The 20,802-nt window shown below is 37.0% G+C and overlaps 1 protein-coding gene across 6 annotated transcripts in view; it reads left to right on the forward strand.

Annotated features, from left to right (window-relative positions):
• CDK14 (cyclin dependent kinase 14) overlaps window positions 1-20,802 on the forward strand; it is a 549,770-nt gene that overhangs the window by 237,594 nt on the left and 291,374 nt on the right. For all 6 annotated transcript variants that reach the window (XM_023639167.2, XM_070264492.1, XM_070264491.1 and 3 more), the window contains one exon: window positions 3,929-4,023. In XM_023639167.2, the coding sequence (XP_023494935.1) occupies window positions 3,929-4,023 (95 nt within the window). The remainder of the gene's footprint in view (window positions 1-3,928; window positions 4,024-20,802) is intronic.

Raw genomic sequence — 20,802 nt, forward strand, 5'->3', positions numbered from 1 at the left:
GTTGTGGCTTGAGATATGGTTGGCTCCTTGGGTTTAACGGGTAGTAATTTTTGTCTTTTAGAAAAGTCAGGTAGCAGCCCCTCCAGGCCGCCCCACTGAAAAAGAACACTTGAAAAGATGAGAGGAAAATGTGAATGGACTATTTCTTTCCAGAGGCTAAAGGGAGAGTGAGCAAGGATGGGTTGTGTTTATTCGTGATCTCTCCTTTCCTAGTAGGATGTCAGATAATGACCTAGAAAACTATCTGAAATATTAAAGAAGGGTTTTGCCTTTCTTTCTTTCTTAACACTGCTTTTTAAAATAACCACTACAGTGGGAACCTGATAAAACGAACATACTCTAAATTTTTCTAACTAAAATTTTATTTTAATCATAATGAGATTGGACTTTACGTGAAATTTCTCTCTTCCAAGTAAAGTGGAAATTTAAGCTGTTTATTCTCAAAGTGAGAGGCCAAGGTCTCAATATGGCCAGTGATGATGAGTGGATATGCGAATCCTGCTACCAGACTCAGGGAGGACTGTCTGTGTCCTTCTGTCCTGCTGGGACTTTGTCAGAGGCGCAGTTACCTTTATGAGCAGTGATGCTTTTCTGTTTTTGTATTGTTTCAACATCACAGCCCTAAAACTATTGTGAGAATTTTCACCCTCAACCCTAATTACAAGGGTAATTTACATCATGTACAATTGTACCTTTTCAAATCTCACTGGTGAAATGAATTTAAAATGTTGCCATATGTTTACTTAAAATTTATGGGGAAACCAAGCGTGCTGGAATTACTAGTGCTAGTATTCCAGGATTTGTTTTGCATGTAAACGCTGAGAAAATAATGTGGTATATTTGTGATGTTATTAGGATTACATGCAGGATTATTTTGACAGTGTTTGTCTTGAAAAGCAAGACATCCTGGCTCTAGAACTTGTAGGTGTTAGTCACTGGACTGACTTGGCAGCCCGGAAGCCTCATTTGCCCTGATAACAGCGGGAATTATAGTATCTGGCACCTTGCTGGGAGCAGTGGCTGCTGTGTTGGCAGCCTCCGAGATAGTCAGGTCTGTCACCTACCCTGTTGTTGGTAGATATTGTAGATGCTTTTCTGCTCTTCAATGCCATTTTTCTATCAGCTTTGAAGTTAGTGACTCTCTTTTTCCAAATACGAATTCGTTATGTTAATCCCAAAAGAAAGAGGGCTTGCATTCAAAAACAGATATCAGTAGTTATTTAACTAGTAGTGTGCTTTTAAAGTGTATGTAAATGTATTTAGAAATCTAAAATCTGTAATAATTGAGACCTATTAGAATGAAATGTAGAGGCTTTAAGTCTTCATGTAAAAATGGTTGAAATATCATATAAAAAAATGGCATGATTTTTTTCTATAATATTGGTTACTGTGTGGAAAAAATATTTTTTTCCCATGGTGAATGATAGCAGAGATTTAAGTTTACTGAAATTGTAGGGAAAATGCAATGGGAAATGATGGGTATGAAGACTTTGCTTTGAGAAATGAGAAACAATTTAGGTGTAAGTGGTGAGAGAGGAAAGGCAATAATGGGAAAAAGTGAACAAAAATTCCAAGGCAATGGGTCCTCAGAGAGTGGGATTCTCAGTGAAGTGTAAGCTACAGTACCTTTTTGGAGTTGTTGCTGATAAGATGGATCATCACTGAATTGAAAAACTGAGGGGATAACTTGAAAAATGAAATTGGTCAAAATTACAAGTGATATTATATAATATATTTCCAAAACTTGCCTCACAAAGCCAGGCTGCTTTCATACAACATGATATTCATTAGGTCCTTAATTCGTTCACCTACATACCTTCCTGCATGGGCTGGGTGCGAAGCACCATACCTGCCATCGTTTTCAAATACCCTGTCGTGGTTGGAAATACTGGTCTCTGAGGATGTCTGCCTCAGAAGCCTAGGGCAGTGTGCAGAAGGCTAGAGTAAGTGTCCTTTTTAAAATGAGCAAATATGAGGTTGGTCCCCAGATTAACGTCAGAAAGCTAGCTATTTAATAAAGCTTTAATTGTTTAAGGCTGCTGGGCTAGTTGAATAATTAAAATAAGGAAGATTATAAATTATTGGAATTAACAATACTAAACTCTCTATAAATCTACGTAGTGGTTGTTTCTTCAAAGTTCATGTGCTGCAATTTTATTGTAATTCTCATCATTATTTTCTCATGCATGCTAATTTACAAAGCTCAGATAAAATAAATTTGTAGTTATTATACCTCTAAGGTTTTTGCATGGAAAGCTAACTTGCCCATGGCAGACATGTTGTCAGGCGACGGAGACGGCCTCCCCACAGCAGTTAGCTTAGACTCCTCTGGCCTGGACTCTACACTGATGCTGCTGATTCAGTTTAGAGGGAACACACTTCTTGTTGTCTTCTGGGGTTAGAACCAACCACACCAAGTAATTCTTGGTCTGAAGGGCCTTCTTTGGGTGAATTATGTGCTTATTAAAGTTTATCTTGGAACTAAGGATACAGTATACTGTCCTGAAACAGATTTGCCTGGGGAAGACAATGGATATTTATAGCAATAAAAGTAACTCTAATAGCAGGAGCTCATATTCATTGAGGTCATACAAGAACTTAACAGTCTACATGCTTTATCTCTGCCTTCTCTGGGAACTAGCCAGTATAGCCTTTTTTGCATGGTGATTGCATATCTAAAATACCATTTTATTTGAGTGAAACATTAATCTAGATTTGCTTTTTCTTTTAGTGTGCTAAAACATGGTTATATCTCTTTATCTTATCTTCTGAGAATTATAGAAGAAAAGTCAAAATCAAGTGAGAAATGACTAAATTACAAGGTGTCCAAGGGAAAATAGATTCAAATGACAGGTGACCCAGTACATTAATATTTACATTAAGTGTAAATGGTCTAAATATCTGTTAAAACTGAGAGTCTGGGAGAAAGGATTAAAAAAACATATGAGCCAACAATATGCTGTCTTTAAGAAACTCACTTCAAATATAATGATATTGGTAGGCTAAAAGAGAAAAGATGTAAAAAGATACACCACATAAAAACTACTCTAAAGCAAGCTGGAGTGGCTTATTAATAGACAAAACACACTTTAGAGCAAAGAAAATTACTAGGGAAAAAGAGACACATTCTATGTTGAAAAAGGGGCCAACTCACAAAGAAAACATAGCAATCCTAAGTGTGTATACAGTCATGCACTATGTAATGATGTTTTGGGCAACAATGGTGGTTCTGCACGATTAGTACCATATAACCTAGGTGTGTAGTAGGCTATGCCATCTAGGTGTGTGTAAGTACACTATATGATGGTTGCACAATGACGAAATCACCTAACAACACATTCCTCAGAATGTGTCCCTGTTGTTAAGCGACACATGACTGTACAGTAAATGACAGAGCTCCAAAATACACAAAGCAAAACTGGCAGAATTCAAATGAGAAGTTGACAAATTCCCAGTTACAGCTGGGCATGTCAACACCCCTCTCTTAGTCATTGATAAAAACCGCTATTCAGAAAATCAGCAAGTATGTAGAAGATCTCAAGGACACCATCAACCAACAGGCTCTAATTAACATTTATAGAACTCTCCACTCAACATCCGCAGAATATATATTACCTAAATGTGGCATATCCACCAAGATAAACCATATCCTGGGTAATAAAACAAACCTTAACGAATTTAAAAGAATTGAAATCATACAAAGTATGTTCTCTGACCATAATGGAGTCTAACTAGAGATTAATAACAACATGTGAAATAATTGGGGGAAGCTGAATCTAAATGAACACTTTGGTCCTCTGCTGTTGACTCTGAATTGTTATTGGCTTGAAAAATAGATACATTTCATCTGACAATGTGTCAAAAATGATAATGAAATAGTTGACTGTTGCTCAAGGTAAATTGTCTCTTTGTCCATTTTATTTTACAGCTTCTCTGTTAAAAGGACTAAAACATGCTAACATAGTGCTGCTTCATGACATCATCCACACCAAGGAGACACTGACACTTGTCTTTGAATATGTGGTGAGTAAAATGAGAATTCATATTTTATAAACATAAATAAAATTCTTATAGTATTATCACAGAGTCTTGTTTTTAGGTTACTACACTGAAGTGAGTATTTTTTCTGAGAACATGTGATTTAATTTTGCATGACACGTATCTTAAAGGAAAACCCTGAAAAATGTTAAGTTGAATTTTCATCAGGTATATTATCTGTTTATAACCTATTTCTTACTAGGATACACTGTAATTTTTAGGTTTATAAAATAGGATTAAACAGCATGATGGTGATTACTCCATAGAAGGAAGTTCACAGACAATAAAAATGTTTTTTCTTTGGACTTGTAACGCTTTCTCAAAAGCATCCTTATTAAGACTTTTTTTGTGGAAGAAAGCCTGATACTTACAATTTAGACTTCAGAGTTTTCCCCCTTGGTTGGTATTTCAGCTATTAATTAGAACTTCCAATTTGCATAGCACACAATGTAATGATCTTATTGTGTTGAGAGTATTACTGCTAGAAGACTTGGACTTGAACTCGTAATTAATCTTTCTCCATTTCTCTTAGAAAAACATATGGTATTTGTGTAGCACCACTTCAGCATTTAACTGTGGAATCATGAAATGTAACCATGATAATTAGCATCGCAATTTTCACAGATGGATCTGAGAACATGTAATTTATAAGATACAAATGACATTGGTGGAGACTTATTGAGAAGAATAGCTGTTGGTATTGTGAATGTATTAAGGTCTCATTTTGTAATTACCATACTGCTTTTTAAAAACTTTGAAATAGTTTCCATTTTTCCTTAAAAATATACAATAGAATGAGTATTTGCAACATTTTTATCTCACTAATGTCTGCCTGTGTCTGTTTGTCATTTGAAAATTGTTCTTATGAAGAAGCCATTCATCATGTCTATTTACATATAAATGATAGATACATTTGAATAATATGGTAATACGGCTACAAGGACAGTTAGAGCTGAGCAGTTGAATATATTACATGCTACCAAGAATGGATGCACATTCATACATCAATGCAAATATAATTTCTTTTGTTTAATTGATGATTTTGGAGTCAATAGTGTATTCAGCTGATTTAGAATTGGAATTTTGGTTTCATATTTTCCAGTATGTCTACTTGCAATATTTCAATTAAACCTGGATTTTTCTCAGTATACTTGACTAACTTTTGTAATGTTTTGTGCGAAAGAGATTTCAAAAATGTACTTCTCCCCTCCCCCCGAAGTTGGATAATTAAGTTAAAAGGAAGAAAAATAGATTGGCCCCTAAATTCAGTAACATTGATAGAGAAACTAACACAAATAATGTGAAAATATATCCTCCAAATTTTAAAAGAAAATTAAATGTTTTTGAGGGCAAAAATGTGTGCGTATCAGATCAGACGTCATTTGATGATTTTATATTCTGTGGGAGTTGCCATGTAAAAGGAAAGAAACTGACTGTCCTGCAATATTTGCTGACTAATTAAGACTAATTTTTAGATAATCATTCTTCTTTGTGTGAGTGAAATTTTCCCTGGTCCCAGTTCTTGTGGAGACATCCCAGGTCCTTTTAAATCAATCACATGATAGCATGGACATATGCAGTACTCTTCAGGCAACATTTCATTCCTAACTTCTCTGGGGGAGTTAAGACATAGATTAACCCGTTCCCTTGTAGAGACTGAGGCAAGCTGTGTCATTCAAGCCTTGTGATTGCCGTGCCTTGCCTCTTCTTCATTCAGTTCTCCACTCCACGTTTATTTCCTTGCTTTCCCATTGTTTCTTTGCCTTCCTCTTTTCCATCTTTCTTTGTCTTTTTCTGTTCTTTTCATTTCCTATCCTTCTGCTCTCTCTGGTGAAGCACTTTTTTGTGCTTTTTTGTGTTGCTACAACTGGTTTGTTTGTTGAGTTTTTGTTTGCTTTTAAGTAAAATGTTTCAGTGAATCTCTGCAATCAGAGTTGGGGAAGGTGGGGAGAAGAGCTCCAGGCTGTAGAAGTATCTCACAAGTCTCGGTTTGGCTGGGGAAGGTGTAGACTCCTTGTCAGCATTAGCCTGACTAGGTGGCAGTTGCCCAGCATGAAAATAACTTCCTGAATATTTCCTAAAGTTTTTATTTTCTTACACTGCTTTTTCATTGCTTGTTTGTACGTATGCCGATATCTCGAGAAAAATTAAGGTTCTTACATATTTTAATGGATTAATCAGATTGCTTTCCTCCAGTATGTAGCAGAAATAAACCGTACTGTTTTCTTGCATGTTTCATAGCAATGGAAAGGCGATAGTAATTTCAAAGCATGAAATGCCTTGGGAATTAGAGCAGATCTGATGAGGGGCATAGGGTAGGAAACAGGAGGCACTGTGGGCTTGGGATGATGAGTGAGGGATCAGAAAGAGAGGTGAAAGAATGTTTAAGTATGAGCACATTACTAAAGACCAACAACTAAAATGTATTGAGCTTTGTGCTGGGGCCTGTACCTTCATTATCACTTTTGATGCTCTCAACAGCCTTATGGACCTATGAATATCACCACTTTACAAAAGAGAAGCCTCAGGGTTAGGGAGATTAAGTGAGTTTCCAGCGTCTTGTAGTAAGGTGGACTCAGACCCATCTTACTCTGTATCCTAATTGCAATATTGTATCTCTTGTTTATTTTTCCAACTTCGCTAAGGTTGAGCCTTTGGTCAGAAGAGGGAAAGGAAACTTTCTTTTTTCTTTCCACAGCCCTCTCCTATTCTGCACTTAAGATCCTGCGTGCAGTTAAATCTTAAATACAGTTAAACTTCTTTATAGTTTAAATAAATTTTGTAAACTGGTCTAAAACATAGCCATTTAAAATTTTATTTTAATTATGAAGTGTTTTAAATTTCCATAAAGCAAACTTGTAAGTTACAATATTGTCCCATGTATTTCACTGGGATCTACTTACAGACACACACACATACACACACATACACAGAGGACCTTGTTATTTAGTAAGCCCTAAAATCAGTATCAAATACTTTAATCTACAATATCCTAAGCTTAATGATGATATTGCCATATTTCAAAATTGTTAACAAAAGTTCTTTTCTAAAAAATGTTGATTTTGATTTTGTGGTTCCATGTAATTAATAGTACTTTTTTGAAGGAGGGGAATAAGTAATTTAAACAAAGTAAGAAAAATCAGTACATTATGCCCATCAAAACCATACCTCATGCCCATTAAAACTCTAGATATGGAGGCAAAGTGAAATAATTTAAGATCCATTAGGTACTATTGGATGTTTCCTTTGGACTTTAGAATTAAGTGTTCAAGGGTTTTTGGAGGTATCTATATAATTTGAATTCCACAAAGTGCAAGATCCTTATTTATGATAGTGTACACACTGTATAAATATATTTCTGTTCTTTGCTTTAAAAAAGAACTGTATGCCTAGCTGCTGTATATTATTCCCACGAAGGGCATTTTAGGTTACATAAAAGCCTTCTGAGGGCCAGATTAATGAAAAAGGGATGAAAAGTTAGTGATGTGAAAGAATACTTGAGGAAATGACTTCGGAGGTGATTATTAAAGTGATTTGGTGGATAATAGAATATTGCTAGTATAAGCTGTCTCTTAAGTACTGTGAAAAGCTCCTAAAATTTAGATTCTTGTATAGTTTCAACGTGTGCAGATATAAGGATCTGCAAGCTACAAGGTTGGGAGCACCCTGGGAAATGGGCTGCCCAGGTTGCTCATGTCTCAATCATGTAACATGTGGGCCCCTGTGATGCGTGCAATTTTGAGTACTACCTTCCTCCGCTTGTTGTCAAATGTGAAGGAGCATCTTTAACCAAGAAGTGGCTCAGTTAGCTTGAAAAGGTAACTGGTTTCGTAATGGTCTGAAATATTGTGATAGCTATCTTTTTTCCTGCGTGCATTTGAGACTTGGAAGAAAAATATAAAACATAGTGAAAGTGCTAAATTTTTTTTCTACTTAAGCAGAAAGTTAAGGAATTTAGTTTTTATTTTTTGCCAAAGACAAGTAAGTGCCACATTACTCTAGTTACCACCATGCTGAAAAATTTAAAACAGATTCCATCAGTGGAAATAAGAATATTAATAGTAAATATAATTATGTAAATATATATTACCATTAAAGTACATAACTATTCTGTTCTCTTTTAAATTACATGAGAGCAAAGTATGTATAGCAGCACTTTTCAATACACATTTAATAGTTATGTATAAGAAGAAAAGAGCAAACTTATAGTTAATCATGATATTCATTAGAGCAATCATTTTATTTCTTCTACTGTGCTGTAAACTAGTGAAATATTGCAAACTAATGTGCAGTATTATGTAAACCAAAAATCTGTATTGCGCATGAAACAAAACTGTCATCAAAAATTATATAAAGTGATTTATGTGTCACCAAAATTCACATGTTATTTTTATAGTGCTTAACATTCTACCAAGCACTCTCTCATAAATGTGATCCCATTAGATTTCATCTTTAGCCCTTTGAAGTACATAAGGCATGTATTATTGTTACTCAGTTTTTTATTGATGAGGAAAAATAATGCTTAGCAAATTTAAAGCAGATTTACTAAAATCATTCAGATAAGTTAAAAGGGTAAAGATAAGACTTTAGCCCAAGTCTTCTGTGCCTAAAAATCTTTGTTATGCCATTTCACCCTGCAGCCTACTAGTGTTAACCATCTTCCTAGTTTTATATGATGGTCTGAGGTATGTGTGATGTTAAGATATGGAAATGGCAGCTGAAAGTTATGTTCTGTCTTTTCACCTTGCCACACAGTTTACCTAATTATTTGGTTTCTCTGCCTCATACGTTTTGATTTCTAAATGTATGGAGAATACTTTAATTTGCATGATTTTGTACCACATCTGTTCATGAAAACTGTAGCTCTCCATCAGTATTCTGGTTTCCAGGTTAAACTATCCTGGGGAAATTGAGCACTTTTCTGCTTTCCTGTGAGATAAAATAGATGTGCACATGTACATGCACGCACAACTTTAAATGGTGGTGGTCAGCAAAGGCCTTGCTGAGAAGGTGAGAAATATTTAGGTACAAATCTGAAGGAAGGAAGTGAAGGAGAAAGACACATGTATTTGAAGCAAGAGCATCCCAGACAGAAGGCTCTTGTGAGGAGCAGCAGGGCTCCTGTGGCTGGAGTGGAGTAGGCAAGGATGACAGTAGGGCAAGACAAATTCCAAGACACAGAGGGGTCCAGATTGTGTTGGGCCTTGTAGGGTTTTGTTTTAATGAATTTTGCTTTTACTTAGAATGTGATAAGAAACCACTAAAGGGTGTTGAGCAGAGAAACGATCTGATCCGACTTGTATTTTAGTTGGGTCTCTGGCTGATTTCTTAAGAACAAATGAAAAGTGGGCAAGTTCTGAAACAGGGAGACTGTTAGGAGGCTATTACAGCCGTCTAAGCATGAGATGATGTCAGCAGTGGAGGTGGTGAGAAGAGGTAGGATTCTGGATATATTTTCAAGGTTGAGCTGATGGCATTTCATGTGGGATTTGAGAGACTAAGAGGAGTCAAAGATGACCCCAAGGATTTTGGCTTGAGCAACTACAATAGTGGAGCTGCTATGAGGAGAGGTGGGGCAGACTGCAGAGGAGCAGTCTGGAGAGAATGCAACTCAGTTTTAAATTGGTTAAGGTTGAGATGCCAATTACATATGTAAATGGAAGTGTCCCAAGGCAATTGGATACATAAGTCTGGAATTTAGGAGAGAGATCTAAGATAAAGATTTGGAAGTTGTCTGGGTTATGGATGTTATTTAACAAGGGGACTGGGTGAGATCACCAAGTGTGGTAATTGTTACATTGGTGGCTCTCAATGTAGCATGCTTTCAGATACTCACACCCTTGTGTAGTCCCTGCCCCTTAATCTAGGCTGGGCTTGTGACTTACTCTAATCAATAAAGCAACATGGTAGAAGTGACACTGTGCCAGTTGTGGCCCTGACAGCTTTTGTTTTGCACTCTTGAGCATCCTGACCAGCAGTGTTTTACTTGCAGTTGTCCTGCTGGAGAGACCACGTGGAGAGGCCATGAGGAAAGGGAGAGGCCCTAGACTACAAGGAGGAAAACTGAGAACCCAGAAGACAGTTGAAGTTAGGCCCTAGACATAAGATCCGAGCTAAGCCATTTGCCCAGCCAGCCTAGCTAAGTGCCAGACATGTGACTGAAGAAGCCATCTTGGGTGGGGTAGGGGACGCATTCCAGGCTCAGAGATATCACATGGAGCCAAGATGAGTTGTCTCTGGTATGCTTTTTATGAATTTGCAGCCCAAGAATCTTGTGAAATAATATAACGGTTGTTGTTTTAAGACACTAAGTTTTGGGTTAGTTTGTTGTGCAGCAGTCGATAACTAAAACACCATATGAGTGAATGAACACAGAAAATGGAAGAGAGTTTCATGGACTGAAGACTAGAGCACTTCAACATTAAGGGTCAAAGTGATGAGGAATGACAAGTGAAAAAGGAGATTATTCATGAACTCAGATAAAATTGTTTCATCTGAGACTCTGAGCTAGGGAGACTTTGGTTTCACAAGAGCAGGGGCTGCCTCTCCAGTGCCTCACAGAGTGTCTGGCACATTTTAGGTGCTTAGCTAATACTTTTTTATATGAATTAATGAGTGATATTTGAAGCAGGAAGAATGAGAGACTATAGTAGTTTCACTACTTAAGGCAAACAAGGAAAAGAAAGCAGAACTACTTAATTCATATTTTTAAATTTTTTCCTTATTTTTCTACTTATCTGTATTCCATGTTTCGTTTCTATTTATAGTCTTTATTTTTTCTCTCAAAACAACTATTCTTCCAAGCAGAAGATTTAGAAATCTGATCCCATAGCAATTAGAGCAGGCCTCAGACAATGGGATAGTCAGAAACCACCTACTTGTGTCAAAGTAATTAAAGTGCCTGGCTGCTCTGAATAAATTTACCAGCCAGAGTTCTCTACTACAAGCAACAGAAATTCTCTTTGGCTGAATTAATCAGAAAAGTTTATTGAGAGGATGTTGTGTGACTGACAGACCTGCTGGGATAACTTTAAAAATGGGCAGGAAGAGTGGGAGGCTGGATAGCCAGAACCAGAGCCCAAATCAGGCCATGGAGCTGTCCACTGAACACCCTGCTTCCACCAGGAGTGTTGGCTCCTGACATTGTCTCTTGCTTCGCTGGCCTGGCTGCCCTGGGTGACTGGATGCTGTTACCTCTGCTGGTGATGCCAAAATGGCGTCTGCATTCTCCCTGCTTCTTTGGGATGTTAGCTGCTAAAACTGAGTTAGGGTTGGCTGTGTTTGGTTAGCTAACACTAGGTCACGTGCCCATGTTTTGACTGCACAGGCCCCTGAAAAGTGAGTGTCCGGCCTTTTGGCTTTTGTGATGGTAGGTGGGTGTTGCCTCCCAACGAAATTCATAAAGCAGGGGATTTTCGCAACATAAGGAATATATTCAGATGCAGGACACACTGCTCTCAGATCCCTGCTCTTCCATATCCCCCTTTCCCCCAGAAAAAGCCCTCATAAACGTCCACTAGAATAAGTTCATTATGTAGTCCCAGATGAATTATATCTAAAATGTGAAAAGAATTGCAAATGGTGTATTCATAGAACCGTTGTGTATAATCTTTGATAATCCATCAAGAATGAAGGTGAGCAAAAGTAATGCTGGTTTTTAAAAGATAGTGGGGAACAAACCTCTAAATATGTAGACATATAAGCTTACTATAGAGCATTAGTGCAATTCCAAAATAGATTTTTAGATATTAAAGTCTAATAATCTTCATTCCCTTTTAGTAAGAAACAGTGTTATTTCTTGATTTCAGCAAAGCCTGTGTCAGGGACTCTCATGAGATCCTTATAAAAAGAATAAAACTGAAATCTAGTTGTGACTCTTTCAGTTTATTGCTGGTTGAACTACTTCATCCAAAGCCTATTGATTAATAAATTGCCATCAGGGTGGATAGAAGTCTGTCGGGGTATGCTGGAGGACATTGCCCCTGACCTTGTCCTATTTGATATGATTATTAATGATTCAGATGAAGACACGGTGATCATGTGCTTGACCTATTTGTGTGTGTGTTGCAGCTGGGAGCCATAATTAGCACTTGGGGTGACAGAATCAGGGGTCAAAAGAATCTGATAAAATGGTGAGCTCAACCTACAAGGTGAATTGCTGTAGGGATAAGTAAAACAGTGTATTTGGTTAAAAAAAAAAAAAAAAAAGCCCAACCTCATACAGAAAACCAGAGTAGAGAAAAGTTAACTTAAAAACAGTTCACCTGAAAAGACTAGTAGATTTTTCAGCTCAAAGAACTGAAGCACACAGGAGTGTGCACCAAGGAGGGGCAATATCCTGTGGATCATGCACAACATGGAACACGTAAAGGTGCCGGCTAGTTATTCAGAAGGATTAAAGACATACTGAAGAGTAAAGAAAGAGAATGTGTATATTCCAGACAGGATAAGAAGGTCAAGTGAGACAGTTCCGGGGAGGCTAGTGTTGGCTTAATCCTGGGAAGATCGTTCAAATGTTTATGTTACTTGTAAATTAAATTCATTGCCCTGAGTGATTAAGTTCATGCACTCTGCTTCGGTGGCCCAGGGTTTCACCGGTTTGGATCCTGGGGGCAGACGTGGCACTGCTCATTAGGCCATGCTGAGGTGGCGTCCCACATAGCAGAACCAGAGGCACTCACAACTAGGATATACAGCTGTGTACTGGGGGGCTTTGGGGAAAAGAAGAAGAAGGCAAAAAAAAAAAAGATGATTAGCAGCAGATATTAGCTCAGGTGCCAATCTTTAAAAAAAATAATTCATTACCTTGAAGTGTAATGAACACCTTATCACTAAAAGTATTCAAGTAGAGGATAAATGGATCCACATCAGAAATTTTGTAGAGTTGGGTTCCTGACCTGTACTTTGTGCAAGGGATTGAGCTATTTAATTTAGTTCTATTATTTTTTGTAGTTTCAACTGAAACCATGAAGTAGTATAAAGTCCCTTCATTTTGCAGATGAGGAAATTCAGGCTAAGATGTCAAATACTCCAGGCACACTCTTTCCAAGGGCTGCATCATATCATCCATCTCCTTTGTCGAGTGAATCCAGGTAGCTCCAAGTTTACATAGCAAAAGACTGCCCAAGTTTTTGCAGCTTTTATGGAAACTCATCCCACTTGGCATAATTTTTGGAAGGAGAAACACAACTTGTTATGTCATTCACTTAAATCGTATGTTGAATCTTTCATTCATTTTTCTTCTTCCAACATATATGGCCTGTCTTCTCTGTGCCAGGGACTATCGTTGAGCTGTAGAGGTACAAATATATAGCTCTTGCTTTTAAAGAGGTTAAAATCCTGGGGAGGACTGTAATCTTAGACTAGGTAATCTCTATGTGCCAGTTGAGTTTTAAGTTGTTGTCACAGATCTTCATGTGCTGTGGGACTAGAACATATTTGTGTTTTAATGAAAACAATAGGAAAACTGGATTTGACTCATAGACTTTTCTTCATGGAAGAGTTTCAAGGAGGTTTTAGTTTCACATTTGGAGAACTAGTAACACAGTATAATACTATGACCTGTATTCTGAAGCCAGCACTGGTGGTCTAGTGGTTAAGATTCAGTATTCTCACCTGTGAGGTGAATTTGTTTCCTGTTCAAGGAATCACACCACCCATCTGTCCATTGTCACATTGTGGTGGCTGCATGCTTCTGTGATGCTGAAAGTTATACCACTTGTATTTCAAAAACCAGCAGGGTCACCCATGGCGGACAGGTTTCACTGGAGCTTCCAGACTAGACAGACTAGGAAGAAGGACCTGGCCACCCATTTCCAAAAAGACTGGCCATGAAAACCCTGTGAATAGCTGTGGAGCATTGTCTGATATAGCACTGGAAGGTGAGAGGATGGTGCAAAAAGACCAGGCAGGGTTCCACTGTGCTGTACACGGGGTCACTAGGAGTCAGAATTGACTCCACGACACTAACAACATATTTTGAAGAGGCAGGTTGTCATTTAGAACCAAGTACCAAGTGTGAACAGATATAAACATTGTGGATGACTAAATGTGCAGGCAGCGAAAGACACAAGAATTCTGAACCATAAGGAGAAATTAAAGAAATGAAACGGAAACAAGCTAGCTTTCAATCAGTGCTTTATTATGAACTTCTCATTTTCTCTAATTGGTAGGATAAAGTCAATTAACTTCTTTTCTGTCCCTTTTCCCTGATGGCTTTTCCTCATCTAATAAGGAAGCACGATCTCTTTTAGTCATTTTCAACTGTTTGTTCGCTATCGTGTTGGGTGCTCAGATTTTAGTTTATTGTTTTCTGTTTTCCTCATAACTATCTTCTCCATGTTCTAGTTTTATTTCGTATGGTTGCCATCCTTATTAGGAAGTCCTAATCATAGTTCAGTATTTTAATTCACATGATTTAAGATGGAGGTGTATCCAGTCTCTAACTGTTGGTATAGTAAATCCCTAATTATCCACAAAAACACAGTTATGAGTACATTTTGCTATTGATGACTGTTTTTATGAGAATACACTACACCTCTTTTTTTATTTTTAATTATTTTTCTTACTTTAATTTGGAATTTCATCATTTAAACTATAGACATTTAATGTGGAAGCTGGGATAATATGTGATATATGAAGAGAATAGACTGAAAAAAAGACTTTATTGGTAGAGGGAAATCATAGGGAAGATAAGAACAGTAATAAAAAGAGAATTCCTTTAGAAAGGAAAGAACATTTTTCATATTAATCATTTATTTTTTTCTCAAAAGAATTATTTCCATATATCTTAAGTTAAGAAAACTATAATCTTGAGAAAACCGTGCACGTTTCAGGGGCCAGGTGGAGGCAGGAGAGTGATGCATTAAATGTAATAAGATTGACAATAATGATCAGCTTAGAGAAATTAGAGAAATGTTGCAGCTAAGGTACTAAAGTTACCATCTGATGAAAGTACCCAAGATCAGGATGAAGGTGATCAATAATTTCAATTAGCTTCATGTTATGTTTGAATAGTCCATTAAGTAATTGCAGAAAAAATCATTAGCAAATTTATCTCTAAGCGAGGAAGTATACATTATTATATATCATATGAAATAGGGTCTCTGCAACTTCACGCAAATTTTCAGAATCAGTAATTTGATAAATGCATATGATTATAAGGACCACTTAGGATTTTCTTCCATTTTATTATTATTATTATTTCTTGCATTCCAAGAATATTTGGTTAACATCACATAGTGTTTTAGTTTAATGTGCATCTTGTGCTTTGGTAAAGGGATATTAAACCCATTCTAGGTTTAAATCATTCATTTTTTTTATGTGATTGTTGTTTTTATGCAAGTTATGCATCACATGCATATAATCAGTTCTGAAAAACAGCAGTTTCTACTTTCAACTGTTTTAGCTGATTCTTTCACATTGTCCTCTGAATATCTAGTAAGGCTTTCTTTTATTGTTGCTTCTTGGTTATTCACCTTTTAACATCATCCATTGATTCCTACAGTGAAAAGTGAGAATTTAGTATTTTTTTTCCATTCTTCCACTTTCAAACAAATGAACCCATTCTATTCTGCCATCCTCCCAACCTCCCATCCTCTCAATATAGGTATATTGTAATTTTTATTAGATCAGAAATTCAATGTTTACATTATTATGTCAATATAAATCTTATTTGTAGCTAAGGCATGTAGTATACTGTGATTACCTTTCCCCTTCGGTTCAACTTTTGGTTTCCTTGAACTTAATAATAATTTCCCATTTTCAGATCTGCCATTAACTCAAGGCCTCCCCAAGCCTTGGCCTGGTGTGTCTTTCTTCACTGATTTCGAGGGATGCTCTTCCCCTCACTCTTGGACTGGAGCTCTTTTTTCCTCCATCTCATGTTGTTTTGTTTTGGGGGGAACACAATTTCTAGTAGCTTCCTGGGAAGTAATGGTTGGAAGATTTTTTTTTGAGACGTATTTCTGAAAATATTCTGCCCACATGCTTGATTGATGTTTTGGCTAGATATAGAATTCTCATCTATGGAAATAATTTCATTAGAATTTCGATGGAATTGCTCCATTGTTGTCTAGTTTTCATTGTTTCTGTTAAAATATTTCTCTTTATTTCCAGTGTTCTGAAATTTCATGATGAAGCAAAAAATAGACCAAAGTGCAGCTTTATTTTCATTGGGCGCACCTTTTCAATCTGCAAACTCATGTTTTTCAGTTCTTTTTTTTTCTTTAAACATAACAGTTTTATTGAGATATAATTCATATAACAAAATTCATTCTTTTAAGGTGTATAATTCAGTGGTTTTTAATATATCCACAGAATTTTGGAACCATCACTACTATCTAATTTTAGAAAGTTTCATCACCCTGGTTAGAAGCCGCATACCTGTTAGCGGTCACTCCGAATTCTCTACCCTTCCAACCCCTAGTAGCCACTGATCTAGTTTATGTTTCCATAGATTTGCCTGGACAGTTCATATAAATGGAATCATAAATGTGTGACTTTTTGTGACAGGCTCCTTTCACTTAGCACAATGTTTTTGAAGTTCCCCTCTATTTTAGCATGTGTCGGTACTTCATTCTTATGGCTGAGTAATATCTCATGGTACAGATGTACCACATTTTGTTTATCCATTCATCAGTTGATGTACATTTGAGTTATATTTTCACCTTTTGGCTATTGTGAATAATGTTCTATGAACATTTGTGTACAAGCATTTGTTTGAGTACCTGTCTTCACTTCTTTTGAGTATATGCTTAGGAGTGGAAGTGCTGAGTCATCTGATAATTCTCTCTCTAAGTTTTTGAGGGGCTGTCAAACTGTTTTCCAAAGTGGATGCATCATTTTACAATCTAACCAGCAGTGTGTGGGGGTTCCAGTTTTTCCACGCCCTCACCAATACTTGTTATTGTCTGTCTTTTCCATTACAGTGGGTGTTTAGTGGTTTCTCACTGTCATTTTGTTTTTCATTTCCCTCATGACTACCAATGTCGAGCATCTTTTAATGTGCTTATATCCTTCTGTTCCAAGAAGTTGTCCTAAATTATTTTGTTATGGTTTCCTCCCTTCATTTTCTCTTTTCTCTTTGGATCTTTTATTATTTAAATGTTGAGCCTCCTGGGTTACTCTTCTCATTTTCTGATCCTTTCTCTCCTGTTTTCTAATTATTTTTTCTTTCAGCTCAGTGTTAAGGGACATTTCCTCAACTTCTATTTTACCTATTGTATAGAAGTTTTTAAAATTTAATATTATTAATTTCTAAGATAGCTTTTTGTTCTCAGAATATTCCAGTTTATAATATCCTTTTCTTGTTTCAAGGTTGCAATACTTTTTCTTACCTCACTGAAAATATTATTAATAATAGTCTTTTTGTAGCTTTTCCAACAGTGTTTTCTCTGTTTTTACCAAGTTATTATTATTTATTCTTTTAGTTTGTTTTGGATTCTGTCTTTAATATTAGAGGCTGTAGTTTGATAGCTGGTGATTCTTGGCTGTCTGGTCTTACTTAAAGGTGCCACCATAATAACCTGATTGAGAGCTCCAGGTGTGTGGGTGGCTGGTTCACCATGACTTTCACTGTAGGAACTGACTAAGCTATTTTGTTGAGAAACCCTTGATATCTGTATCCGTCTTTCCTGCCGTGCCGTTCCAAGATGCCCAGTGAAGATTCTTCTAAACTCCTACCTGGAGGATAGAGGCCTAGCTGCCAATCTTCTGGAAACAGAGTGGAGGATAGGATCCCACTTAATCCCCCTGTTTCACGTGGTATCCCTATCCCTAATTGGTTGGGTTTCCCAATTCAGACACTCTGTTTTACCCTCTCCAGTTTTGGGAGAAGCAGTTATCTTTGTAAGTAGATTGGGAAAAGGGATCTAAGGATTAAATAGCTACTGAAAAGGCTTTTGTCCAATCTTCCGTATTTTACACCTCCATATGTAGACCTTTGTTCCACTTCCTGGTGCCACGAATCCCTGAGACTTTTGGTTGTACTTTGGTGCAAATAGAGCTGTTACTAGGCTTTGCCTGCTGCCAGTTTAATAATCCATTTGTTTGCTTATTTGTTTTTTGCTATGCTCAACTTGCTGCCGTATGTTTTGGAGCTTATAAAATTTGGTAAGTGGGGATTCAAGAGGGTACAGAGTAGGTACGTATGTTCAGGTTGCCATCTTTACTTTGGAATCTCATCCGTTATTAATAAATTTAAATATGACCAAATGCTTGAGCTTGTCATTGTGTAAATCACTGTGTCATTAGATAATTTTGTTCACATTAATGGTTGTAAAGCATATAAATCTTTGCTATTTATCAATTGTCAGATTTTATCAAATGCGACAAGGCTAGTGGGAGTGAAGATATTCGAATTAACTGTTATTAGATTATTACCCCACCAGTAAAATTTTAGACACATGAGCAATGTCTAAAGTGTGAGTGGGGGGCCCGCCCAGTGGTGTAGTAGTTAAATTCAAGTGCTCCACTTTGGTGGCCTGGGGTTTTCCAGTTTGGATCCTGAGCATAGACCAACACACTGCTCATCAAGCCATCCTGAGGCGGCGTCCCACATAGAAGAACTAGAAGGACCTACAACTAGGATATATAACTATGTACTGGAGCTCTGGGGAGAACAAAAAAAAAAAAAAAAAAAAGAGGAAGATTGGCAACAGATGTTAGCTCAGGGCCAATTTTCCTCGCCTAAAAAAATGAATGAGGAGTATAAAAAAAACGATCTTTAAGAAAAAAAACGATGTTGAGTGGGCCTTTATTAGGATGTCTGGTCTTGATGGAAAATATTTATTATTCTTATTTGGTTGGTTAGTTGTTGTTTTTTTGTTTTTTGTTATAATTTGTTAAGGTGATTGTGGGATGTTGATATACTATAAAAATACACACTCATACATATGATAGTATTTTGTTTTTACAATGTAAGAGTATGTATAAGGAAATAAACAGTGGTGACTGATTCTGATTTTAAAACTTAATTATTAAGAATGTATAGATTGCTGGGGGCCAGCCCGGTGGCGCAGCAGTTAAGTTTGTACGTTCTGCTTCTTGGCGGCCTGGGGTTCACCAGTTGGGATCCTGGGTGCAGACATGGCACCGCTTGGCAAAAGCCATGCTGTGGTAGGTGTCCCATATATAAAGCAGAGGAAGATGGGCATGGATGTTAGCTCAGGGCCAGTCTTCCTCAGCAAAAAGAGGAGGATTGGCAGCAGTTAGCTCAGGGCTAATCTTCCTCAAAAAAAAAAAAAAAGGAATATACAGATTGCTCATTTTGTAGGTTACTGTCTTTTTGATTGCGGTGTATGACTAGAGACCTCCTTTTTAGACAATAAACTTTAGTGTCCTAAGTTCACATCCAACCTCAAGTATGTAATTTACTCCTTTCTCACAGACAGATACAAATCCATTTATAAATCCCCAACAGTTGCTCAAGCCTCATTTCTATTTCATATTTCAGGGACTGAAAAGCTAATTTGTCATGGCAGCTATTTGCTAAGTAAGAATTTTCCGTCTTCTGGGTTTTCTTTTTTTCTTGAATGTGTGGTCTTTGTTTTAAAGCTTTGAGTCTCAGTTATTAGCTTTGCTTTTAGCCATCATCAGGGACATTTCGAAGATTAAATTTGTTCTCTTTTCTCCTCCTTCTGTTTCTCTAGTCTTTTTCCTTGGATATAAAGAAGTTAGATGCAGCAACGAAAGATAAAATGTTGAGTAGTCTGGCTAGAATTTTAGGAAATATATTGAGGAAAGATATCTAACTCTAACAACAAGAAAGAAAGTAAGAAATGCTAGGAGAAAGAGGTATGGGGAGATATGATTAGTAACAGAATATTTATTAGAAGAAAAAAAAGACTAAGGATTTTCTTTTTTGGTAATCATATTTTATCTGAGTAAAAATACCATAAACTGCGTGGTACCTTGTCAAGAGTGAAAAGGACAACGTGATCATTCGTGTCTGCCATCATGACGTCTGTGCAAGATGAATGAGCACTTAGTCTGCCTGAGGGCAGGGTCTTGTTTCTCATTTGGTGTATCTCATAGTACAATTACAATGGGAACTCTATAAATTTTTGCCAAATTAATGTGATTGTTTCCATAGAATAGACGTGTCAGACACGATTGTGTGTGTGTGTGTGTGACACAAATGTAGAGTCAGTTTTCAAGATTTTCGTTAAAGCACCCTTACAGAGTGTGACACACAAAGTGGGATCCATAGCCTCCTTTAAAGAAGGACTTGCTGCCTAGCTATGGGAAATATGGTCACCAAAGCGCCTTCCCCCGTCAGCAACTCCAGGATGTCTCAACTGCAGAGGCTCATCTTAACTGAGGTAACTCGTTCCCCAGGCATCCTGTGTCTAGTGACTCTGTGAGGTCGGGGTATAAGGGCCAATGCAGGACAACTTCCCAGCACAGGACAACTCTGCTGCTAGGTTGGCCAAGGCTTTATTGCTCTGCATCGCACTTTGACTTTTTTTGTCCACTCTTGCTTCCTTCTCTTTCCTTTCATCTAATAAACATTTTTATTCCTTTTACGTAATAAGCATGTAGTACCTCAAAACTCCATCTGGAGAACCTGTGACACAGAGTTATAATGATTAATTTAAAAATACAGCTTACTTTTTAATTAAACAGAGATTTGTTATCTTTTAGGGAAGTTACTGTTAGAATATGGATTTCTGACTTAAGTATCCGAGTATACCAGACATTATTCCAGAAAATTAAAAGATCTTTAGAATTTAGAGGGGAAAAAAAATAACATGGTGTAGCAAG

Source organism: Equus caballus, chromosome 4, assembly GCF_041296265.1.
Source record: "Equus caballus isolate H_3958 breed thoroughbred chromosome 4, TB-T2T, whole genome shotgun sequence".
Taxonomy (NCBI): Eukaryota; Metazoa; Chordata; class Mammalia; order Perissodactyla; family Equidae; genus Equus; species Equus caballus.